Source organism: Cheilinus undulatus, linkage group 17 (assembly GCF_018320785.1).
Source record: "Cheilinus undulatus linkage group 17, ASM1832078v1, whole genome shotgun sequence".
Classification (NCBI taxonomy): Eukaryota; Metazoa; Chordata; class Actinopteri; order Labriformes; family Labridae; genus Cheilinus; species Cheilinus undulatus.
Window position 1 is genome coordinate 22,965,961 of NC_054881.1, and position 22,514 is coordinate 22,988,474.

The 22,514-nt window shown below is 39.0% G+C and overlaps 1 protein-coding gene across 9 annotated transcripts in view; it reads left to right on the forward strand.

The window, feature by feature from the left end:
• The window catches only part of LOC121524929 (spermatid perinuclear RNA binding protein), a 171,619-nt gene that overhangs the window by 71,605 nt on the left and 77,500 nt on the right, over nucleotides 1-22,514 (forward strand). For 7 of the 9 annotated variants that reach the window (XM_041810520.1, XM_041810521.1, XM_041810522.1 and 4 more), the window contains one exon: nucleotides 19,868-20,047. In XM_041810520.1, coding sequence (XP_041666454.1) covers nucleotides 20,045-20,047 — 3 coding nt within the window. In that variant the 5' untranslated portion in view covers nucleotides 19,868-20,044. Of the gene's footprint in view, nucleotides 1-4,416; nucleotides 4,438-10,992; nucleotides 11,014-19,867; nucleotides 20,048-22,514 lie in introns of those variants that run through there. The other 2 variants (XM_041810528.1, XM_041810527.1) reach the window with 2 other exon arrangements.

The window sequence follows — 22,514 nt, forward strand, 5'->3', positions numbered from 1 at the left end:
TCCAACCACTGTTTTCAGTTTGTTCTCAATGTTTGACTTTACACTGATGTTCATTTTTGAGTTTCTTAAGTCAAAAATGAGACTTTATAAACTCGTAAATTTTAGACTTTTCCTTGTACATTTCTGCCTTTAAACTTTAATTCTGAGTTTGTTTTCTTGTAAATTCAAGACTTTATAATGTAAATATAATCCAAATATAATGCAATTCAATTTTTGACCTTTTTTATAAAAAATATCTTTCAATGTATTTATTTATTTTAATATTTTAGGTTGACCCTAACACACTGTTGTACATCATGTTTCTAAACATAACTTTGAAAATATATATGCACGTCTAGTTTTGACAACATCAGAGCAGACAGAATGCCCTGTTTCCGACTGTGTCTTCCTGTTATATCTGTCCTATTAAATGAGGGCATTCAAAAGTGAACCTTTAATACACAGATGTTAAATGCCTTCTCATGGTGGATTAATAACATTGGCTCTATATAATAATCTATGTAATGTAATTTTTCCAGAGATAATTTTTATGATCCGATGCTATTGAATTAAAACTAAAGAGGTAGATGGATGAAAAGATACATGTGCATATTCATCCATCCTTGTTAATCTGTGACCCTGGGTGTCTCCACTCTGACCCACTGTCAGCAGGAAGTGCACACACACACAGCTTTTCCTCCATTTTAATAATCGACCGCGGGGAGTAACACTCCCCCTGTCAATGTTATCTATCTCCCTCGCAGAAGCACTGTCAGCATTTTCTCTGCTTTCTGCCATCTCATCAATACACTTTACCCTGACCTCCTCTGGCCTGCAACTGGACCCGGTCAAGACAGAACTAACAGGAAATGTATAGTCCTGTAGCCTATATTTACATACAATTTCATAGCGCATGATCACAAAAGCCTATCTACAGGAGACTAAATGGAAAATGGTGAGACCAGTGGTGTTTCTAGAGGTCTCTACAGTAGTTCATAAACACTGGATCTGCTGATGGATTGTCTACTAATTCAAATCAATAGTAATGTATGGAAAATAATCCTAGTTTGTTTCGGAGGCTTCTGCTTTTTGTCCAGTGCACCAAACCTGCAGTGTGATGTATTAGCAGCACCTCATTGTTTTCTATAATACACTAAATGGACTGAAAAAGCTTTTTTTTTTTTTTATTTCAGACTCTCAAAGAAGCAAATATCTAAGTTATGTAGGTTTAGGCCACAGTTATACATCTGTAGCAGAAAACAGTAACATCTGGTTGCATGTTTGCTGTTCATTTCCACACCAGTGGCATTCCGTGGCTAGAAACTGATAGTTTTGAAAAAACTGTACTAACCTTTAAAAATAGCACAGTTCCCCTGAAAAAAAGACTTTATGCACATTTCAATTCCAGTCAATAACTATGCACAAGTAGGTGGACTACAGTAACAATGGTGGACCTCTAAGTTCTGCTGGTGCTGCACACTTCCAGTCAGTATTATTGCTTTGAAGTTTAGGATCTCTTGGAGCATTGGAGCCAGAATGGCCAAATATTCAGAGCTTAACATGCTCTCAGATTATCTTTGTCCTGAGTAGGTATTTATATGTACTATTTTTAAAGAAGGATTTAAAATGTTAACAAATCTGTACATTATTATTAGGAGGAAACTCATAGTTTCTCCTGAGACAAAATAATTCCATCCTGTTTGCCTTGTTGTGATTTTCTGACGTAGATCTAGCTTCATGTTTGCCTGAGTGAGAAGTCTGCCCACCTAGTATTTGATGGTTGTGTGGATGATGAGTTCCACCCTGGTTGCCTGCGCCTGCAGTACCAGCATCTTTTTGTACTTCACTGGCAGGAGTGTTTCTGGAGTAGAACTAGAATGGCTAAATGAACACCAGTAGCCTTCTTTGAAGACTAGGTGCATTGGATTTTCTTCTGATGCTTAATTGCTTGTGATTACTCTCTCTTCATTGGGAACAGCTGTTCCATTAGCAGAGTGGACTGAGATGTGTGCACCACAGCTAACACTAGCAAGCTGACATTAAGGCATGGACCCTGCCACAGACAAATGCCACTGAGTCTCTCTGTAGATGTTAGATGTTTTGAGATCTACAGTTTGAAAAAATGAGTTTTTGTAACAGTAGATAAGCTCATTAGCAAGCTAGCTGTCCTATTTACTCACATGGATGAAAAGAATGATAGTCACAGGCTATAGTCTGGTGGGTTATGGTGCAAAGTGGGTTTACAGATTATGGCTAAAGTTAGCAGTGCTAGCACCACCAGCCCTCAGTACTCTTTTCAGGTTAACATCCACTTTCCTGTGCTGAATATAATCATTCACTGCTTCAGTTGTATGCAGGCATAATCTGACACTGCCTTTGGATAACTTTATCTCTGTTTTCTTGATTAAAATAGTGCTAAACTGTGCGGCTCCTTCAAGATGCTATCAGTGCTATCAGTTCCGTTGTTTACATCAGGGTATAGAATACTGTGGCAGCAGGGCAGTAGTCATTAAGCAAAGCTACCGTCCTACCATGACTGCTGTGGTAGTTTTGGTCGTTTTTGCAAATCTATATGCATGGCTGCTGTTGTGTTTTTTTCACGATTTTGTCCTAAACTTTTTTTTGTTTTTTTAATGATACACAACTCTGTTTTCATTGGCTCTTTATTGTGTAAATGTGGTCTTAGTCATCACTCCAGCCTTTCTTTAGAAGAATTTATTTTGTTAAGAAAACTAATTTTGAAAACATTTTCATCTCTTCTTTTGTAATTGTCAGGTGGACTGAAGAGGACTGAAAAGGTTGAGTGAATAAAATATAAAAACAAATGCCACAGATATTTAGCCAGAGCTTTTTGTTTTCCTATTTTGTCCCATTTTTTCTGTTAAGGGAATGAAACCTTAGGGGCCTGTATCATAATTTCAACAATCCAAGATAATAAACCAGCCAAACAAACAAAACTGAATACGATAGCCAAAACCATATTATATAAAATTGAAAAATGATTATTTGCAGGCTGGTAAAGCAGAAGAATAAATTAGAACAGACCAGGTGGGTAAGATCAGATCAGCAGGGAAATCAGTGGTTGTTGGTAGATTAAATTGCTTTTGTACATGTGCGTCAGTGTTTTATTCATGAAGAAGATCTATCCATATATGTTTGACATTTACCTTTAGGAATACTGTTCCTGAAAATTGATTTTTCCACCCTTTTTTCCTGAAAATATCAATGAATAAGCCCTTTAAAACAAATGTTGAAAATGTCAAGTTTAGACTTGCAGCATTTGATGGAACTGTATTGTTTATGTATGGGAGGATTTAAATTGTGTTCACTTCAGCCCACATGCTGTGAATGTGTTCCTAATTAAAAAGCTTGAATAAAAACCAGCAGGGCTCCCTCTAGTAAAGAGGACTTGAATCAAGAGCCATAATTGGAGATTATTGTGAATTATTTTAAAGTGCCATCCCAACAGTGTTCTCAGAGCATGTCGGCCTACAGTGAATGAATAACTCTCTGTGCCAGATGTTCAGCATTAGCAGGTTTGTGGAGGAATGGTCAGAGAGAATATTAAAAGGTAAATAAGCTACAAATCTTTTACAGAGAGGGGCAACTTTGAAAGAAAGAAAAGAAGATGAGATGTTACAAAAAAGACTGTAGAAAAACAAGGTATATACCTGACATCCTGTCACTGAGGTCCTTTGTTCTACTGTTCTTTCAGCATGTTGAGCCTGCTGCACCGTGCTGCATTAATGAGACATAATGCAGAAAATCTTAAGCATTTCACTTCCTCCTTATCATTTCTCTATGTGGGACAATTGTTTAAGAATTTAGCATGTTTTCTAATGTTTTTGTGTCTTTGTTGTGGCATTTCAGCTATTTTCTGTGAGCTTTGCAAGTGCAAGTCTAAGTTTAGAGATAGTAAGTTGAGAAAGAACCATCCCTATTCTTTATCTTTTCCTTGCAACCTAATCAGTAGCTTTATGTGCTAACTGTTTTTTGTTTGCTTCATAAAAGACAGCTCCTCATTAAAGTCTTGTAAAGCAAAATCTGAAACTGATCTCCAAACTCAGTAGATATGTTGGAGTAAAGTTGCTGTAACAATGTGAAAGACTTAGAGCTATGTCTGAAATTTGGATTGAGACTGTTTTTCATCACTTTCAGTGCTAGGTTTTTTTAGGGTGGGGCAAAATGTAGGACTGAGGAGGGCATGTGAGCCCTACATAAACTATTCCCCTCAGATGCCTCAGCAATAAAGTTGTTGTTCTTTGCATGAGACAAATGAGAGCAAAAGACTTTGTCTGTAAATCATTATACTTTATGCTTTACACTTTCTGTCTTTGTTCACAGGTTGGTCCACTTTGCTTTCACACTGCAAATGACCCACACCAGGGTTTGTTTGGAAGCTAACCCAGACCCCCATTTTTAAGTGGACCAGAGTTCACCTGTTTGGTCCACACCAAGGTTTGAATGAGCTTTACACCGTTCCAAAGGATCTGGACTATCCAGGAAAAACAAACAGCTCTAGTCTGAATCTGAACTAATTCACCAACTGGCTTCAACGATAGGAAACAACAGGGCCTGCCTATTGAGGTCATGTTTTGTCATGACCAGGCAGCCAAGCTCATAGACCTCAGTGCACCATAATGTCAGGGTGCAGGCTAATCACTGGAGTGGCTGTCTTGGTGTTAGTTAAACCAGGCACAGCGTGAACTAACATCTTCACCAGCAGAAAATGTGTTTTAACTGATAATTTGCTTGTCTTTTGTCCTGGGTGACTAAAAGAAGATGTCTGTGGTCTTTTAAAGCAGCAGCTATTACCTGGTCTCTGCTAGAGTCGCCTGTTTGGCATAGCCCTCCGTCATATAACCTAAAATATATTTTGGTCACTTTACAAAGACTTCATGAGAGATTCAAGGAGGGTTTTCCACCTGTTTCCTGCAACAAGGCAGAGCTCAAATTGCCTTTTCAGTGCCTGGCATTCTTAAACTGAGCCCCGATGGGTTTGGCTCATTGTTGTTTCTCATTCATAATAAATATGCTTGCCTAACGTGCATCCGCAGCTTCAGAGGACTTAAGCACTCTCTAACAAGTCGTGCACCACCTGATGCTACCTATGGGGATTTGTTTGTTTTCATTGACCTAAATGGGCACCTGTTCTTTGGATACACACACATTGCATGAGTGGTGTGGAGTAACAGTATAGGTTCTAGTATCTCTGGAGCCCCTCTGTTATGTATGGAGCTTTAGGCAGGAGCCATCACTGCTACAGAGTTGTCGTTGCTGCTAACTGGCTGATGATTTTCACAGGTGCAGAGCTGGTCTCCTTTCCTATGTGAGCCAGTAAATCAACCTTACACTTTATTGCAAACAAATAGTCTTGGCATGTCTGTCAACAATGAAAAAAGACTTTTTTTTTTTGGCCGCAGGGCTTGTTGATTTCAGCCTCCACATGAGTGCCACTGAGCCGACCCTGAGATCTTCTTTAAAACTGGATAAATGCTCTTCACATTGACACCAAACTGCACAAGAACAGGAGGGTAAAAGTCTCCAGCTGTTGCTTCTGGCACTCGAAGGAGGAAATAAGGAGAGGTGTAGGTTTCCCCTCTAAGTGTCTGACTTCCTTAGTTTGTTTTCAAGTTCATCTCCCTTACTGAAGACTAAGGTTGCACTCTTTCTAGCTGCTGGTATTCTGACCACTTTAGAACACCCTTTTCTGCTACTCATATCTTATCTGCAAGGAAAATACTTCAATTAATCCAAATAAAACAATGCTGTTATCTAACAGGAGATGGAAGCTGCATCAGTTTTTATGCTACATTTTAAGCTCAGCCCTTTCACATTGTAATTCTTTTTGGCTGACCGCTGAGGGCAGCCCTACATATGGCAATGTCTGTGTCTGAGTCTGTCTGTCTGTCTGTTGGTAAGTAACTGAGTGAGTGATGCTTTGCTGAAAGCCCTGTAATGGCTGCCTCCACTGCTCTAAATACTCAGATATAGCTGTAGCTTCTGTTTCACCAGAACTGGGCCACATTTATGTATGACAAAGAATAAAACAACCCTATAAGCTTTTCATGTTGAGAAAGGTGTTTTTACTCCTCTGCTGAGCTGCTTTGGCATGATTATGTGATAGTTGAGGGGGAAAAGGGAACTTGTTGTGTGAATGCTTGCAGACTAGCCGAACATTAGCCTTAGCCACAACAACACGTTTCTCCATCACAGCTAGTGCTGACAGCAACATGGAAAGCTTTCTGCAAAAGAAAATGAAGATGCTGCTCTTCTGCCCCCCGCTTTGGCATGACAATGTGATAGTTACGGGGTACGGGTTAGTTTTTATATACAGCTAATGAGTTGTTGTGTCCCAGCTAACAACTAGCAGGCCTGTCATTAGCGGGGACTGAGCCGCAGCGGAGCTTGTCTGAACCAAACAACGTGTTTGAATCCAAACAAGCGCCGAGAGCAACACCGAAAGCTTTCTGTGACAGAAAAAAATGTTCTCTCTCTACTCCCGGTCTGATTCGACATAGCTTTCTACGACCTCGACTGCTGTTAGGAGCACACGCTGATGACGAGTTAGCATGTGGCTACTACAAAGGGTTAATGGGGAGTCCACACAATCTCATCTAATAAAGAATCTAAGACATATCAGAGCGCTAAGAACAGCTCATTTCAAAGATAACACCCACATCCAGCTAACTAAACCAATGAACTGGGGAGTTATGGCTATATAGCGGCGAATGATGAGGAAATGTTCAGTAATGTAATGGTTGAAGCTAGCGGACTGCCGCTGCTAGGCTAACATAGCCTCACTTTAAAGCATTCAAACTCCGCAATTGTCCTCAAAAACAGCGATCAGAGGGCATAATCAAACAAACCTATGCTGTCAGAGCATAACACAGCAGTGTGGGGCTGATAAGTTTTGAGTACGGACAGAAAAGTACTAATGATGCCGCAGGCTATAAATAGCGTGGCTATTCACGTGTACAGACATGGAGTCTGCAGCGTCGATGTTTAAAGCCTGTGTATTTGACAGCATGAAGCAAAGCTGGTATTAGGGTGAAACACACCCACTGTGGTCAGAACAACTGAGAGTGGTCGTTACAGGGAAACAGTATGCCCCGAGGAAAACACAGGAGATCCACGGGCAGGTAATGACGGTCTCCACAGGTGTCATGGCCACCACTATTTGGATAAAAAACGCAATTGTCAAAAAAACCTAAAACACCTCAGATCCCGGTGTTATCGCCGTAATCAGGTGTACAAAATCACAATCCATACTGGTCCAGCTAATAATGGCCACTAACAGGGCACCAATCAGAGGAGGCGCCATGGAGAAATGGAGCATTGAAAAGTTGAAGACTGGGACAGCTGCCCAGCAGGAGGAGGTGATGTCACTAGTCTCACCGACACCCTCTGGGCGCGTGAACTACTAACAATCATGACAAAATCACTGCCAGAACACACATTTTAGTCAGGCATTTCGACAAGCATCCCAGATAGTTGCGGTCAGCCACATACTAGGTTTTTAACTAGTCTTGTTTAATATTGGTAGCAAAAAAGGGTCATTTATGAGCCTTCATGACACCTTTGCGTCACCCACCAAGGCCAAATCTTTTACAAAAATTGGACTATTTTGTTGCTGGGACAATTTTTCAATAAAGCTGCTTTTTAAAATACATAGGGGTATGGTTCTGAAGGTGCTTGGAGAGACGTGGAGATGGTTGGTAAAGTGAATTCTTGCTGAAGCCTCTTGAGAGAAGAGTAAAACATCATATCAATACTATCAATCAAATAAAGGATTGTATCATTTTAAAAGCACAAGGGATGGAAAAGTATTAAGCATTTTTACCACTTTACACTGCTTTATCTCAGGTTATAGCTCAGTGGAAGAGCAGAGTAATACAACGTAGAATAACTGTAACAAGGGCTAAAAGACTTCAGAAAGTGTGTCTTATCAATGTTAGCAAATTGGCAGCACCCATAATATTTGTGAAATGAAACTTTTACAGAGTTAAACTGTCACTAAACTCTCGGCTGCTCTCGTTGCTTACAATCAGTAGCAACTTACCTATCTCTAAATCTGTCAGTCATGTTTCTTTACCCACAATGGCTCAATGGGCAATAAAAGATATCTTAAACGTCACCTTATCTAGCACAGATTGGCCTTAAGTTATTGCTTCATCTGTTTCCACAACTGGCTTGCAATCTTGTCAGTTAAAGTCTGCTTTACCGTGCACAGCATTAAAACTGCTCTGGTGGCTGCACAAAAGAGGATCAGAAGAAAGAGAGGAAATGGAATGATGAGGAAATGAGATGTCGTATGGTGTAGAGATAGGAGTGATTGGAAAGAAGCCATTAGAAAGAATCTTAATTTTCATCAAAATTCAAACCGACTTTCACACTTTCAAACTCTTCTTACACATCTCATCTGAACCTGTCAGAGCTTTTTTCTTCTGAAATAATTTTCTGTCTTTCTTCCTCTATCTTTCTCTTTCTGTTCAGTTATGTGTCATTCTGTTTGTCTCACCATCTATAACTGTCTCTCTGTCCTGCTGTCTCCCTCCAGCAGAGATCTATCTGAGCAAACAGTTAGCCGGCACCTGTTTACACACTGCATGCTTCTCCACAACAGAGACGGTTAGGAAGAGGTATACAGGAGTGTGATTCTGCATCCATTCTGTTTATTATGCACCACCTGGTGCTATGAGTTTCGTTATTTGTGTGTATGTGTGTGCGCCTGTTTGCCCAAGTCATTACCACACTTTTGCAGATGTTTTCCCAGATGCAAACATTAGGCACTGATAACCCAGGAGCCAGCCACATAGGTTTGTAGTGATGATATTACACAGAGGCTGCTCACACTCAAATAAATTTTTGGGTGGGTTATACATGTTTGTCTAAATAAGATTGGTCAGATATTGCAGAGGGAAGGAAAGCATTCATAACCCAAAATACCATACCTATATTAAGGTGTGTGGGAAAAATCAACAGTCAGGGTTCAAAATAACTACAAAATACACACAGATATGACTGCCAGCAAAATCACCTATGTTTACTCCTGCCCCAAGATTAGCTTCATGCATGGTCTGCTTTACTGGAGTGTAAAGAGACGTTTGTATTGTTGCTATGTAGAAAAGTAAGACTATGGCAGGAGCTGAAGCTAATGCATGGACCTCAAAATATATAATCTATGCTGACCCTGAAAGCTCCCTTAGAACTAACAAATCAGATATACAGTTGAAACCAGAAGTTTACATACACTATATAAAAAGGCACATAAACTTTTTTTTTCTCATCATCTAACATTAAATCAGATTAAACTTTTCCTGTTTTTGGTCAGTTAGGATTACCAAAATTATTTCTATTTGCTAAATGCCAGAATAATGAGAGAGATCATTTTTTAACCAATTTTTTTATTATTTTCTTGAAGGTCAGAAGTTTACATACATTTCATTAGTATTTGGTAGCATTGCCTTTAAACTGTATGACTTGAGTCAAACGTTTTGGATATGCTTCTACAAGCTTCTCACAATAGTTTGCAGGAATTTTGGCCCATTCCTCCTGGCAGAACTGGTGTAACTGAGCCAAGTTTGTAGGCCGCCTTGCTCGCACATGCCTTTTCAGCTCTGCCCATAAATTTTCAATGGGATTGAGATCAGGGCTTTGTGATGGCCACTCCAAAACATTGACTTTGTTATCCTTAAGCCACTTTGTAACCAGTTTGGCAGTATGAGTGATTGCTGGAAGCATGTCTTGGATGGTCTATCTTGTCCCTGGGTAGACTTAAACACTTAGGATGAAACAAATATCTACCATCTAATAATATCTATCATTATATTTTACATTCATTGTGGAAAGCTCCGATAGAAGTTGATTGGAGGATTGTTCTGTCCGTCACATTCGTGATGGGTGGCTCAGAGCAACAAGACAAAATGAGGCTGTACCCATGCGCTTCTCCTGAGCTGACAGACTACTGCTGCAGTTGTTCATGGCAGAGCTCCTTGGTGAATAAAATTGATGCCAAAGACAGTTGGGACACATACAAAACATCTTCTCTGACAAGACAAATTTTTTTGTATGTGTCTACTTTACTCTTAGCTAGTAGCAACCGTGGCAGCAGCCATTGGATTAACCGCTAAACCCCATAACAGTCATTAACTCATGCCAAAGCAGGCCAGGAGAAGAGCAAAAACAACTTTTCTGTCCTGAAAAGCTTTCAGCATGGCTCTTTGCCCTTGTTTTAATAAAGAATTGTTGTCCAGTTCTACCAAAACTACCACTGTGGCTACGTCTGAACTAATCACTCCACTAGCAACCATTGTATATAACCACTCACACAACAACTGACCCCTTCCTGCCATGACTATCACAAAAACATGCCAAAGCAACTCATCAGAAGAGCAAAAACATTTTTTCCATCAGGATAAGCTTTTAATCTTTGTTTTGTATAGAAACATGGTACAGTTCTGATAAAACCGCTGCTTTACTGTAGTTAAATCCAAACTAATCACTGCAGAAGTTGCAGACATTGCAAATGGCTTTCAGTACAACTAAGCCCCGCCCATAGCTACCGCCTTGTTCTCCTCAAATGACGCTAATTGGCTCGAACTGTTCGTTGCTGCACAAACAGTGTGGATTGGAGGTTTTCAAGATGGATATGCCTGATGATGGAGAGGGAGTCTGATTTCAAGGTTACAATAAAGGTTGATATAGAAATCAAACATCTTCTTTGTTTTTGTTTTGATTGCTTGTATCTTCAACAGCTACAGGCAACTACCTGCTAGTCAACCCAACAAAGCAAATTAATTGATAACGTATGTATAGTTTTTTACAACTAAAGAAATGATCTTCAGAGACTGAATCCCTTTGTTTTACATTTTTAATTGTTATAAAAATGTGCTTCTAAGGCCATGTTTACATGTCAACGTTTTGCTTCGTTTTCCATTTCTGTTTCCAGAACTTTCCATGTTTCCACGGCAACATTTGGAAAACTATCTCTATCTACACAGGAACACAGGAACACAAAAACTCTGTAGTAAGGTGATTTACTGCACAGTTAAACTGTCTCTACAACAAGGACAGTCCTGCACGTTTACCATTTTTCATGTGTTTTTGATAACGTGTGACATTTTTATCAAACACAGGTGCATGAGAGTAACTCATCAATAAATCGTCCTCCTCATCACCATTGTAGTGCGGCAGAGAAATTTCACAGCACGTATTTACACAAAAATGCTTTGCTAGACCAGTCTTGTTATATGGAAGATATCCTTTGAGACTGTTTGATTTTCCACGGACTCATTTTTCTCCTACAGCCTTTAATTTCTCCTGGATTTTCTCAGAAAGTGCAGCACTTCCTGTAGCACTGCAGGGAAAGGATAGCTTTTTCAGAACGATATTTCTTTCTCCGCTTTTACAATTTTATCTGCTTCTTGAAGTGATTACAGCTATCTTTTTCACCTTAACACGGAAGCTTCAATCCTGTCCTACCCTAGCTGATGGAGGAGGAGACAGGAGTGTCTATGGGCTGAAGTTTCCGTGTTAAAACCTTAAGAAAAAAGAGAAAGTCTAAATCATTTCCAAGAAACAAATATATTTGAAAAAGGGGGAATAGAAATATTCTGAAAAGGCTTCAGCTTCACTCATGAGCAGCGTCGCACTTTCTGAGAAAATCCATGAGAAATTAAAAGCTGTAGGAGTTGAATTTGTCTGTGGAAAATCAGCTGTTCTCAGCTGATATCTACGTTATAACAAGACTGATCTTGCAAAACATTTTTTGTGTTAATATGAGCCGTGGAACTTCTCTGCCACGCTACGATGGTGATGACAGTGATTAGCATGATGATCGATAAAAAAGGTAGATGTGATCATTTCCAAAATTAATAGCACGACTTTATCTAAAGAAAGTGTCCTTGATAGCCCTCCAACAAGAATAATGTGTCCCCTTTTCTAAATCCAGCTACCTGTGACAACCTCAGTCGGAGGTAACTACATCCGACGGCTCAGTTCAGAGTGCTGTGAACCTTGCTTGACAACTGACTGCAGCCGTAGTGCGCATGTGCGTTTTCAGAAATTATCATTTTCCCTGTTTACACGGAGACGGAGACGGGGGTGTTTTGAAAAACTTTTGTTTGATCATTAGTTTCAGGGTTCTCTTAAATTCCTCAAAGTACAAAAAAAAGATACAAATTCTGTAACTGCTAAACCTGATGAATAGTTAAAATTTGTAGACATTTCTATCATCCTTTTGTTGTTCGTCTGCTCTGTCAAGTAACCAGGCATTAATCTGAAGTCTTTTCAGTGATGATATAGTGACAGTCATGAATTCCTTGGCATCCAGCTGCCATCGTGGGTGACTGATTAAACTTTAAAATCCAACTGTGCAACAAACATGAAAAATATGTTCACAAAATTTTCCAGACTTCAAAAGCTGGATGATTAAAAATGATGAATATAATATTATGCAGATCCCCAAAACTCCTAAGAGGGAATACATTGTGAAAAATCAGCTCCTCTCTCACTAATTAGCCAACCCTCTCTGGCATTCGTCAATCCTCTGTCTCCTCTCGCTCCATCTCATCCGCTGCTCATCTTATTTGATGCTTATCAGATGAGAAAGGTGTAAATTGCTGCTCAGTGCCATCTCAGCAAATTCCCCAGCTCTGCTATCTCTCCTTCATCTTTCAATCACTTCCCATCCTTCGCTCCTCATCCTCTGTCTGAGTCTTTTCATCTCTGGTGGGAAAATGAAACGTAATCACCAGCTTCTCACACAGGAAGGACACAGTACAGATGTGTATGTGTTTTCCCTTATGCATAAACTTACAGATGAAATACATTCAATGACTGAGAAACCAAATGGAGCTGCTGGTGTGTGTTCTTATTTGTGTGTGTGCTATGAGTAAATCTATGCATGAGCCAGCACCAGCGTTAATGAGGCAGTTTTCCTCCTTCCTCCTCTCCTTCTCTGGAGAAAAACACACAATCACACATTAATGACCCGCCAGGATGGCGTTAATAAGAAAGAGAATAAGAAAAATGGAGAATGGATTCTGGTGGGAGGCATAAAAGAAATAGATGGAGGGTGAATGTGGAGAGAGATGTAATAATTGGTAAGAGTGAACCCACGGAAGAGAAAGAAGGCCGCGGGAGGATTGATGAACAAACAGGAAGTCAGATTTTAAACAGGCAATATGCAGCCATGCATGTATAAACATGGCCGCTGTCAAACCCAGGAGGGAGACAGAGCAGAATGAAGGCACAAGAGCAGGAACCTCTGGGACTGAGAAATAGAGCTAATCTGGAAGTGCCAACAAGTGCAGTTCCTCAAGTGGCCACTGGAAGCTGACTCCAAAAGTGAGCCAAGAAATTGTGTTTTTATATTTTTTCACAAGGTCTGTGTGCTCACTCTACAACAAATGGATATTGGTGTGTGATTTGAGACTAACAAAAAGCTGTAAACAGTCATAGAGACTGTCAAAGCAGTGATGCTAAATGAAAAGATTGTTTCAGATGAGAAAATCCCAAACATTTGATTGAATGAAGCTATAAAAGTAGTTACACATATGCCATGTGATATCTCTTTGGCCCTTCATTTGGGATCCTTTTTCAGGAATTCATTCCAAAATAATTGAATAGCCGTGGTTAACAAAAGTGCCTGCAGAAAGGCTTTTAAATTTACAAATTGCAACTAATGCACTTTGTAGATGCACAGTTATTTTAAATAAAGGAAATTTTTATTTTTGGAAAATACTGAATTTTTTTGAAAGCAGTAGTGTAAAAACGTACATTTATTCACTTGATATTTTTATGTTTTGAAAACTTTCATTCTCAGCATTTTCCTTGATAAACAAGCATGTAGACAACTGATTGTCAACTGGAGGCCCGGGGGCCTCATCTGGCCCCCCACAGTTTCCCATCTGCCCCTCAGAAGTTCAATTAAATTTAGAAAAAGTGCTGAGGAAAAAAATACATTGCTGTATTTAGGGTATCTTTTCTTTCTTTCCATTTAAAATCCCGACATATTTAAGTAACTCCAAAAATAAGTGAGATTGAACTCTTAAAAAAAGACTAAATGTTTAATCAGTTTTACAAAAATCAAACTTTATTAACTATTATTAACAATTAAGATGTGTGACAAACCTACTCATGCTTCAAACAATGACCTCTTAGCTCAATGAATAACCATCAGACAAATAACTGTCCATTGTAGATTTTCATAGGTATTTAAACCTACATATTACATTATATTTTGTCATTCATGAGAACTTATTTGATAGAAGAATGTGAAGACAGTGTGGTGATAGTGGAGGGAATAGATGGGATTGCTGCTGTTGTTTTCTGTTGTGCTGATAATGAGAATAGAATAGGGGGCTGGCACATATTTATTACGCTGCCTGGCAGGGTGTCTGTGTGTGTTTGTGTGCATGAGCTTTAATCATGTGCACACAACCCTAAGTGGCAAATCCATGTTGGAATAGAGCAGAGCCCCCCTCCCCTCAAGCGAGGAGTGTTGGCTGTAAGGTAAGTGGCACAACACTAGAGCAGAGACACAACCACACACTGTCGCTGCCAGGTGTGTAGAAGAGGTAATTGTCGGTGTGGCCGGCCGGCTGCCAGGGAGAGCTGGAGAGAAAATGAGGAGCAGCCTCTGGTCGAGTTTGTTTGCCCGAGGGGGCCGGCTCAATATCTGTGCTCGCTGTTTATCCGGTTCCCCTCTGCCCCCCTGCGCTGCTCCGTACTCTCCTTTATAGTTTCTCTCTTTGCCTCATTTGCCCGCTGTCCTCGTCCTACTTCCTTGTGTTCATGCTCATTTTCAATTCTACCCTATTTCTCTCTAACCGCTCGCTCTCCTCTCCTCACCGGTTGATCTTGTTCTCTCTGGATCCCACCAAGCGTTCACTGAGGCTGGTCTGCTCTGAGAGAGACACCATCTCCTGTGTTTATCTTAACTTTCCCCTGACAGTGTCCAGATAGAGACGTAGTCTCAAAATGATGGGATACATAACCATTTAACAGGACGTTTTTGCATCGGGTTGAGTGTAAAAAACAGAAGAAATATGTGTTGATAATGGACCAATAATACAGTGATGAGCCCTGTTTTTATTTTCAATGCTCTTTCATGAGCTAAAAGGATTCCTGTAACTAATTCATAATTCCAAAAATTATTGTTTTGTTTTTTTTTGGTCATTGTTGCAGCAAAAAGAATGAAAGAGTTGATTTTTTTCAGCTCCTGTGAAGTGATATTCTCAGTCTAATGAAATATTATCAGAAAAAAGCGTAACGTTTTGGAAACTAAAAGGGAGTTTTTGTTATTTTCTGACCTTTCATAGACAGAAAAGCTAATTCTTCATGCAGTATCCTCAATAAAGAGGGTAAACCCTCTGCACTGAACGTCTTCTTCAGCAGCCAGCTCCAAACTGGTGTGCACATGCAAACCTGCACTGCTCTATAAATGTCATTGCTGTGGTCTGACTGTGACCAGATGCGTCTGTGTACTGTCAGTGTTGACATTTCATGTTGTGAATAGAAATGTTGTGTATCTCTTCACCTCTGCTTGCTCTGCGCTGATAAAACTGGCCTGCAGTGTTTTCATAGCAACATTAGCTGTATGGTTTATTTTACAGAGTGCCAGGATAATCTGAGGTAGAAGACACTAGTAGTTTCTCACCTTTAAAGCTCCTGCAAGGCACTTTAGGTTGTGTGATTTAGTGCTTGGGTGTTTGGTTGTGCCTGTTCTGCACAGGCATGCAGTCGTGTTTGAGGTTACTGAAAATGATTGAGCAGTTAGAGTTAGCAAGAAAGTCTTTGAGTGAGGCTCTATGCTCCTCTTTCAGTGAAGATATTCTGACAAGATTTGATTAAATACTGTCTTAGCCCACCTGATGCTACGGCCTTCTTCTCCTCAGATGACACAGGTCTGTTCTCATACCTGGCTAAATAGTGTCAAATGGAAGCTTTGCAAGATAGTTATAGATAGCTGGCTGATGACTAAACAGATCTTTGTACGCATTTGCAAATACTTTTGCAACAGTAATAGCTCCATACAAGACTTGCCTGAGACTAAGAAAGACCAAGACTTTTGAGGGTTGAGACCAATACAAGACCAAGAGCAAAAAAAAATCAATTTAAAGAAACCATGACAAGTTTGAACAGTTAAAGAGCATTATCTCTTAAATTTTAGTTTTTTTTAAATACATTTGACAGATAAATACAAAGTGTCTGCAACTCTTTCAACGCACAACATGCAAAAATCTCAAATCTTAACAAATTTGTTCACCTAACTTCTTGTTAAAAATAAATCCTTGTTTGTATTTAAAAGCCACTGACAAGTCAGAAATTATTTTAAATATCTGAAAATGAAATGTTTTCCACCTGTGGCTCATTTCCTATAAGTCATTCCCCTCTTTGTCTTGCCCTGATTCCTTACAGTAGCCACTGTCCTTCCCACTTCAGGTGAAAATCCTCAAAATGAATCAATAAAACAAAAACAAAAGCTTAAGCATGCTGCAACTCAATTTGTATGACCCCATTATGCTGCAGTGGTTACAAGTGTTAACAAGTTGCACTATAAAACCAATCAGTGTTTTGCAGGTGGTCTCGTTTGCATTTGTAGGTCATCAGTATTAATGCCAGTCTCTTTCATAACCAGCCAAAATCTCCTCACAGGAGCTTTAACTCAGGTGAAAGGCTTCACTTGCGTTTGATGTTTTTACTGATCTGATTCCATGTCTTCTGACATTTTATTGAGTCTTAACATCTTGATTCTGTATTCCTCCTCTGTCACTTTTGCTTTGTCTTCACCAGAAAGAATAAAAACCATGAAGAGATAAGGTTAGAACCATTATCGTCTCACTTTTGTATTTGAGGGAGCTCTCCTGAGCTCAATGATCCGGCCCTCGCCAAGCACTAAAACACTGTAATTTTAAATCCTGTGCTGAGTTTTGTGCTCTCAATTTGTTTCCTGGCGCCCTCTCTTGTATTCATCATAGGGTGAATCAGAAGTGCTTTATAGGAAAACACAGTGTTTCAGAGTCAAGGAGAAGTCCCATTAGAATGATTTCATGCAGTATTGTTGCTGCAGCCTGTATAAAGAGGGTGGAAATGCCACTGTTTACATTATAATGGCTGAGACAAACACTCAAGGCCTACCCATTTAGAGTCATTGTGTTTAGATTATTTAAGTATATCAAAAAAGTTATGGAAGTCTTCAACTTGGGTCCGCCAGTGCACATTTATGCTCTTTAAATCCTTGTATATGTAGTCTGTCTGCTAGTTTGCATGGTGTGTGAATGGAGGTGGGTGTGTGAGTCTAAGTGTGTAACCCAGTGTATGAGAACAAGTGTATGTTTGTGTTACACCCCCCCTTCTTCAGATCCCTGCCAGCTCATGAAAAATGAATGAAATCCTGTATGCATACTTACTTGTGTGAGTGCTGTGGTCACACATCTTCCTCCAAACATGTCAGATCTTTTACTGGAGGACAGGGACGAGCCTCCAGTGTCAAAAACGCATCTTAATGTGGCTGCTGGGATAATAGTGAGTAAGACAAAGAGAGGATTGAAGGTTACTGGCAGAAATGAAGATGTGGGTGGATTTGGGTCCTGCCTGGTTGGATGGAGTTGGTGCTGGTTAAGCCCAGTTCAGACCAAAGATTCAGGATGTGAAGAGGCTGTTTTAGAGCGTTGCAAGCGATGGTTGCGGCTGTCTGAACCGAGTCGTCGCAGCTTGAAGTAGGCCAGCTCTGCAAGTCACAGACAGCTGGTAGAACATAGCAAGTAAATGAATGTGAAAAGAGAATGGAAATTCCATCTTATTCCTGCTGGGTCTACTGTAGGTAGATACTGATTGTGGCTGGAACTGAATAGAAAAACAAGTTTCTCAGAAAGTTATATTTTCTTAAATGAGTTTTGGTGTCTGTTTCTGTTTTTGGTACTGATACCTAGACAAGGTCAAATATGTTTTTGATAGCTGAGGTTTAAACACGCTGTTCACTGTGTGAATACATTAGGGATGTCATTCTTTGAATACTGATTCAATGTTAATTCTTAATACGGATGTTTAGATTTACTGAACTGAAGAGTTGAGCAGATGAATCATTGATATAACCATAACTCACATTAAACGAGGGACTAGCTGGTGAATTGAGAATCTCAGAACATCCACAAACTAAAGAGATGCATTTTAAAGCTCTGACTGGGCGCCACATCTTCTGTGAAGTGTATAGGGCTACGTTCACACTGCAGTTAAAAGTGACCTGAATCAGATTTTTTTGCTCACATGTGACTTGTGTCTGATTTTTCCTCTGACAGCGTGAACAGCGCAAGTCACATTGAATCTGACCTTTTCGAGTCAGAATCAGGCCACTTTCAAATGTGGTTCTAAATCAGATACGTATCTGATCTTTTGGAAGTTGACTGCAGTGTGAACAGGCAAACAAAAAAAATTAGATCTGAGAAAAGATCAGAATTGAGCATTAAGGTCTGCAGTGTGAATGTAGCCTAAGGTTGTATCCCAACTCCTTAACCATCAGATGGTCTAAATTGCATTTTACACTCAAGGTAATTGTGACCAAAAATGGCAGATTTCATAAATAACAAAACATTAATATACATTCAATTTTTTAAAAAACTTTTCTTGCATTATTTTTTTTTTATTAAGAGCAGGCCTGATCATAAATATCCAATATTGATTGATTCTTGCAGATTTTAATAATAAAATTTCAAAATTCTATTTTAAAAAAGGTATCCTCCCATGTTTATGTTGATTGCATTAACAGAGTCAAAATAACAGAAAAAGAAAACTAAAAAGCTAAAAAGTGCCAAAATGGCTCTTACACCCTTCATGGGTTAAACAAAAAGTGATTTTAATTAATTTAGCTGTACTTGCTCATTTTAGATGTAGTGGCTTAATTAGCTAAATTTAACAGTAGTTGCTGTTTGTAGAGGTAGTAGCTGATTTTAGTAGTAGTCACTATATTAACTAAATCTAACAGCAGTAGCTAAATTCAGCTGTAGTAACTTTATCTAGCAGTAGTTGCTAAATTAGCTAAATGTAACAGTTGAAGCCAATCACAGCATTAGAAGCTAATTTAGCAGAAGTAACTTAATTGGCTAAATTCAGCTGTAGTGCTTTAACTTAATTTAACTGTAGTTGCTATTTGAGGCAGTAGTAGCTAATAGCACTAGTCACTAAATTAGCTAAGTCTAGCAGTAGTAGCTAAATTCAGCTCTAGTAACTTAATTTAGCAGTAGTTGCTAATTGTAGCAGCAGTAGCTGATTTAACTGTGGGAGCTGAATGTGTCAGAGAAAAATTAGATATACTCAGCAGATATCTTTTTTAAAACTAGATTGAATTAGCAAAACATTTTTTGTGTTTAAATGTGTCGTGAAATTCACCCTTCAATGGTGCTGATAAGGTGAATGTAGCGATAAATTTCTTGCACCCTTATTCACATTTATGCTACATGAAAACATGGGCCTCATGCCTACCGATTGTTTTTTGATTTCCAGTAGCCCCCATGGCAATAGTCTGAGTCTCTAAGTTAGAGGTTAATCAAGGTGACTTTATTCTATATTCTGTATTCATTCTTTATGTAAATTATTTGTTTTATGCGAGAATGTCACCAATCACTTTAAATTGAGTGACTGTAAGCGTGGCCTGCCAAAAACAGCTAATAGTTTTAGTCTGTCTCATTGTGTCTTTCGTCTGAACTGGGCTAAAATGTCTTTCCTCAAAAAATCTCATTTTGAAGTATTTTGTTAGATAACTTAATTAAATTACTGAATCAATATTTCTTTCTTTTTCTTTAATTCAAAGTTGGCATTTAGTAGTCACAGAGACACTGATTAACCTTTCCTCTTCTCTCCCTTTCTCTCTTTCTCCATCTATTAGAAGTACAACCTCTCATTCAGCGGTGGCCAGAGTGACAGAGGAGCACATGAGGAGCGAAAACGGCTTGACAGCAACTTCCTGACCGATAACCTTGCTTCTGAACCCCCACCGAACGCCCAGCGTCCTTAGCTGCAGGCGTCAGAAGGAAGGAAACGTGTGACCACTCCTCCTGCAGGCATGGTAATAATCTCAGTGTTTTTATTTAACAGAATATCTGTGGTTGTTCTGTTTGTATGGTCAAGCACTCCAGTACTGTTGGAAAAGAGTAAGCAGACTCTAAGCCCCAAACTAAGGGTGAAAAGGTTTGATCTGATAACCAGTCAGAAACATGAGTGTTTGTCAAAGTGAGATACCTGATAAAGGCTGCTGTGTGGACAGGAGGGGGGAGCTTTTGGGGGGAAGGACTGTATAGACCAGATGCTAACTTTGGGGAAAGATGAGAAGGTGGAGACAGAAGCATGAAAGGGACTGAGGAGAGGAAGGAGGTGACACACAATGACAGGAAACAGGAGAAGACAGACAAGGGGCTTGTGAAGGGAAAGAGAGTGATTAAGAGAGAGAAAAAAACGCATTCATTTTAATTACTTTGAGCCAGGTATATGTTATCTAAATGCATTTATAATAAAGTTATAAGTTAGTTAGTTTCAGTTACACTGAAATAAAGGTTATTATGTTACTCAATAGAAATTCACAGAATAGTACAATTTTTTCTCATGTATTTTTTAATGAAGGTAAAAATTCAGTAAAACCATTCAACTGATTTCAACTGCACTGTGTTTGTAGTGCACACACGGGGCATAACCAGTGCTGCCGTCAGCGTACCGTATGTCACAGACAACAGCTCAGTCCGAGTCCAATCACCTGCATGTTTTCCCGAGCATTATTAGCAGCCAGGTAACACCAAACATCTCACTCTCGTGGTTGTAATTGACGTTCAGCAAACTAAACACACAAAATGTGTGTTCTCTCCTCTCCAAGTTTGACGTCTGTGATAACATGATACCATGATTTATTGTCCACCATTTTAATTGAGAGTAAATACTCACAGTCAGTTTAGTGGGTAAGTCAAAAGTCTTCTGCATCTTGTGTTATCAGATACTTGCCATATCTCTTTTTTTTCCAGTCCATATCAAGTTTGTGCTAGAATCTTTGTTCTATCTCTAAAAGCAGATCTGTTTCCAGACAGGAAGTCAGTTACCCTTAGTTCAAGACAGCAGAAAAATCCTAAATGACACAAAAAAAGTTTTTAATGCAAAGTAGTAGATTTTTTTTAATTGGGATAAGAAGGATGTGATTAATTGTGATTTATACAGAAAATTTGAGTTTAATATGGATTATTCTGATCATTATGACTATGATTTAAATAAGCAAGCTGTGGGGTCATTTTTCCTCATATTGCTGCAAGTGGAGGAAGGAAGCAGCTGTAAACTCTATAGCTCTGTACACTCACCAATACTGGTGCTAAAGCTACTGTAAGTCAAATCAATGATAAACATGCTTTTTTTGACTAGTTCTTCACAATAAAAGCCTGTATTTGTTATTTTGTTCTGAAATGTGGTGTTGTCAGTAGCAGCTTGACACATCTCAGCTGGAGGGAATTGAAACTTAAAACTACAGGTGCGGACCGGTACAAAGAAGTGAAAACACAGACATAAAAAAAAATTTCAGTGATCTTATGCTCACACATGAGTTGCCATCAAGTAAACACTGGAATTGCATCTCAACACCAGAGGTTTCTGCTTTTAAAAGTGCACTTCTGTCTATGTAAAGATTAAATTATTCTACGGTGTGGTGATACCTAGCGGCAATAATTTTGATAACTAAAGACAAGATCGGTTTTCTGTCTGATAGTGTTGTTTGCTTTTTTTATGCCATATATAAACATCAGTATTAATTTTAATCTGTTTCATAACCACTAAAAATGCCCTCACAGGAGTTTTAAAGTCAAGTTACAGGATCTTTAAGAACATAGAGTTTACATTGTAGTCTGTAAGTTAATACAGTTTGAATTATTTCTGTAGTTAGCAGTCATTTGATCTATTTTTTTTAAACATGAAGATCTATATTCTGTTTCTATATGTAAAAATTGTTGCTTCTTTCTTTTTTTAAATCAGTGTACAATAATGTAGGTTAAGTATTGTAAACTAGAGGAAAAGTCAGCAGTTACACTTACTTTTAAATGAAATAAAGAGGAAAATGTTTTTATTTCCCTGCAGAAAATAAAATTAGTAAATGGTTATGCATAAATGAAAAAACAGCTACAACCTCTCGTTACTATTAGTTTTCATTCCTCTACAGTCATTTGTATTTAGTACTTAAAATCATCAGTGCTCATTAGGCCTGAATATATCAAGGTTTGTTTTACTTAAAAGCACATGAGTAACATGCTGGGAGGGAGAAAAGTGCAGAAGAGGAAGTCCTGTGTTGTTAAGAGGGAGGAGAGAGCAGCTTAAAAGATCAAAGAGCGTACTGGAGGGGAAGAATGACAAGTGGAGGCAGATAAAACCATAAAAACATAAATGATGGACAGAAACATGACAGATGAAAAGCACAGCGAATGTGGAAAGCAGGAGGAGAAATGGAGAGTGGAGAAACGGGGAAGAGAAGGGAGGTAAAGAGCAGAGGGAGGTAGCGGTAAAGAGAGAGA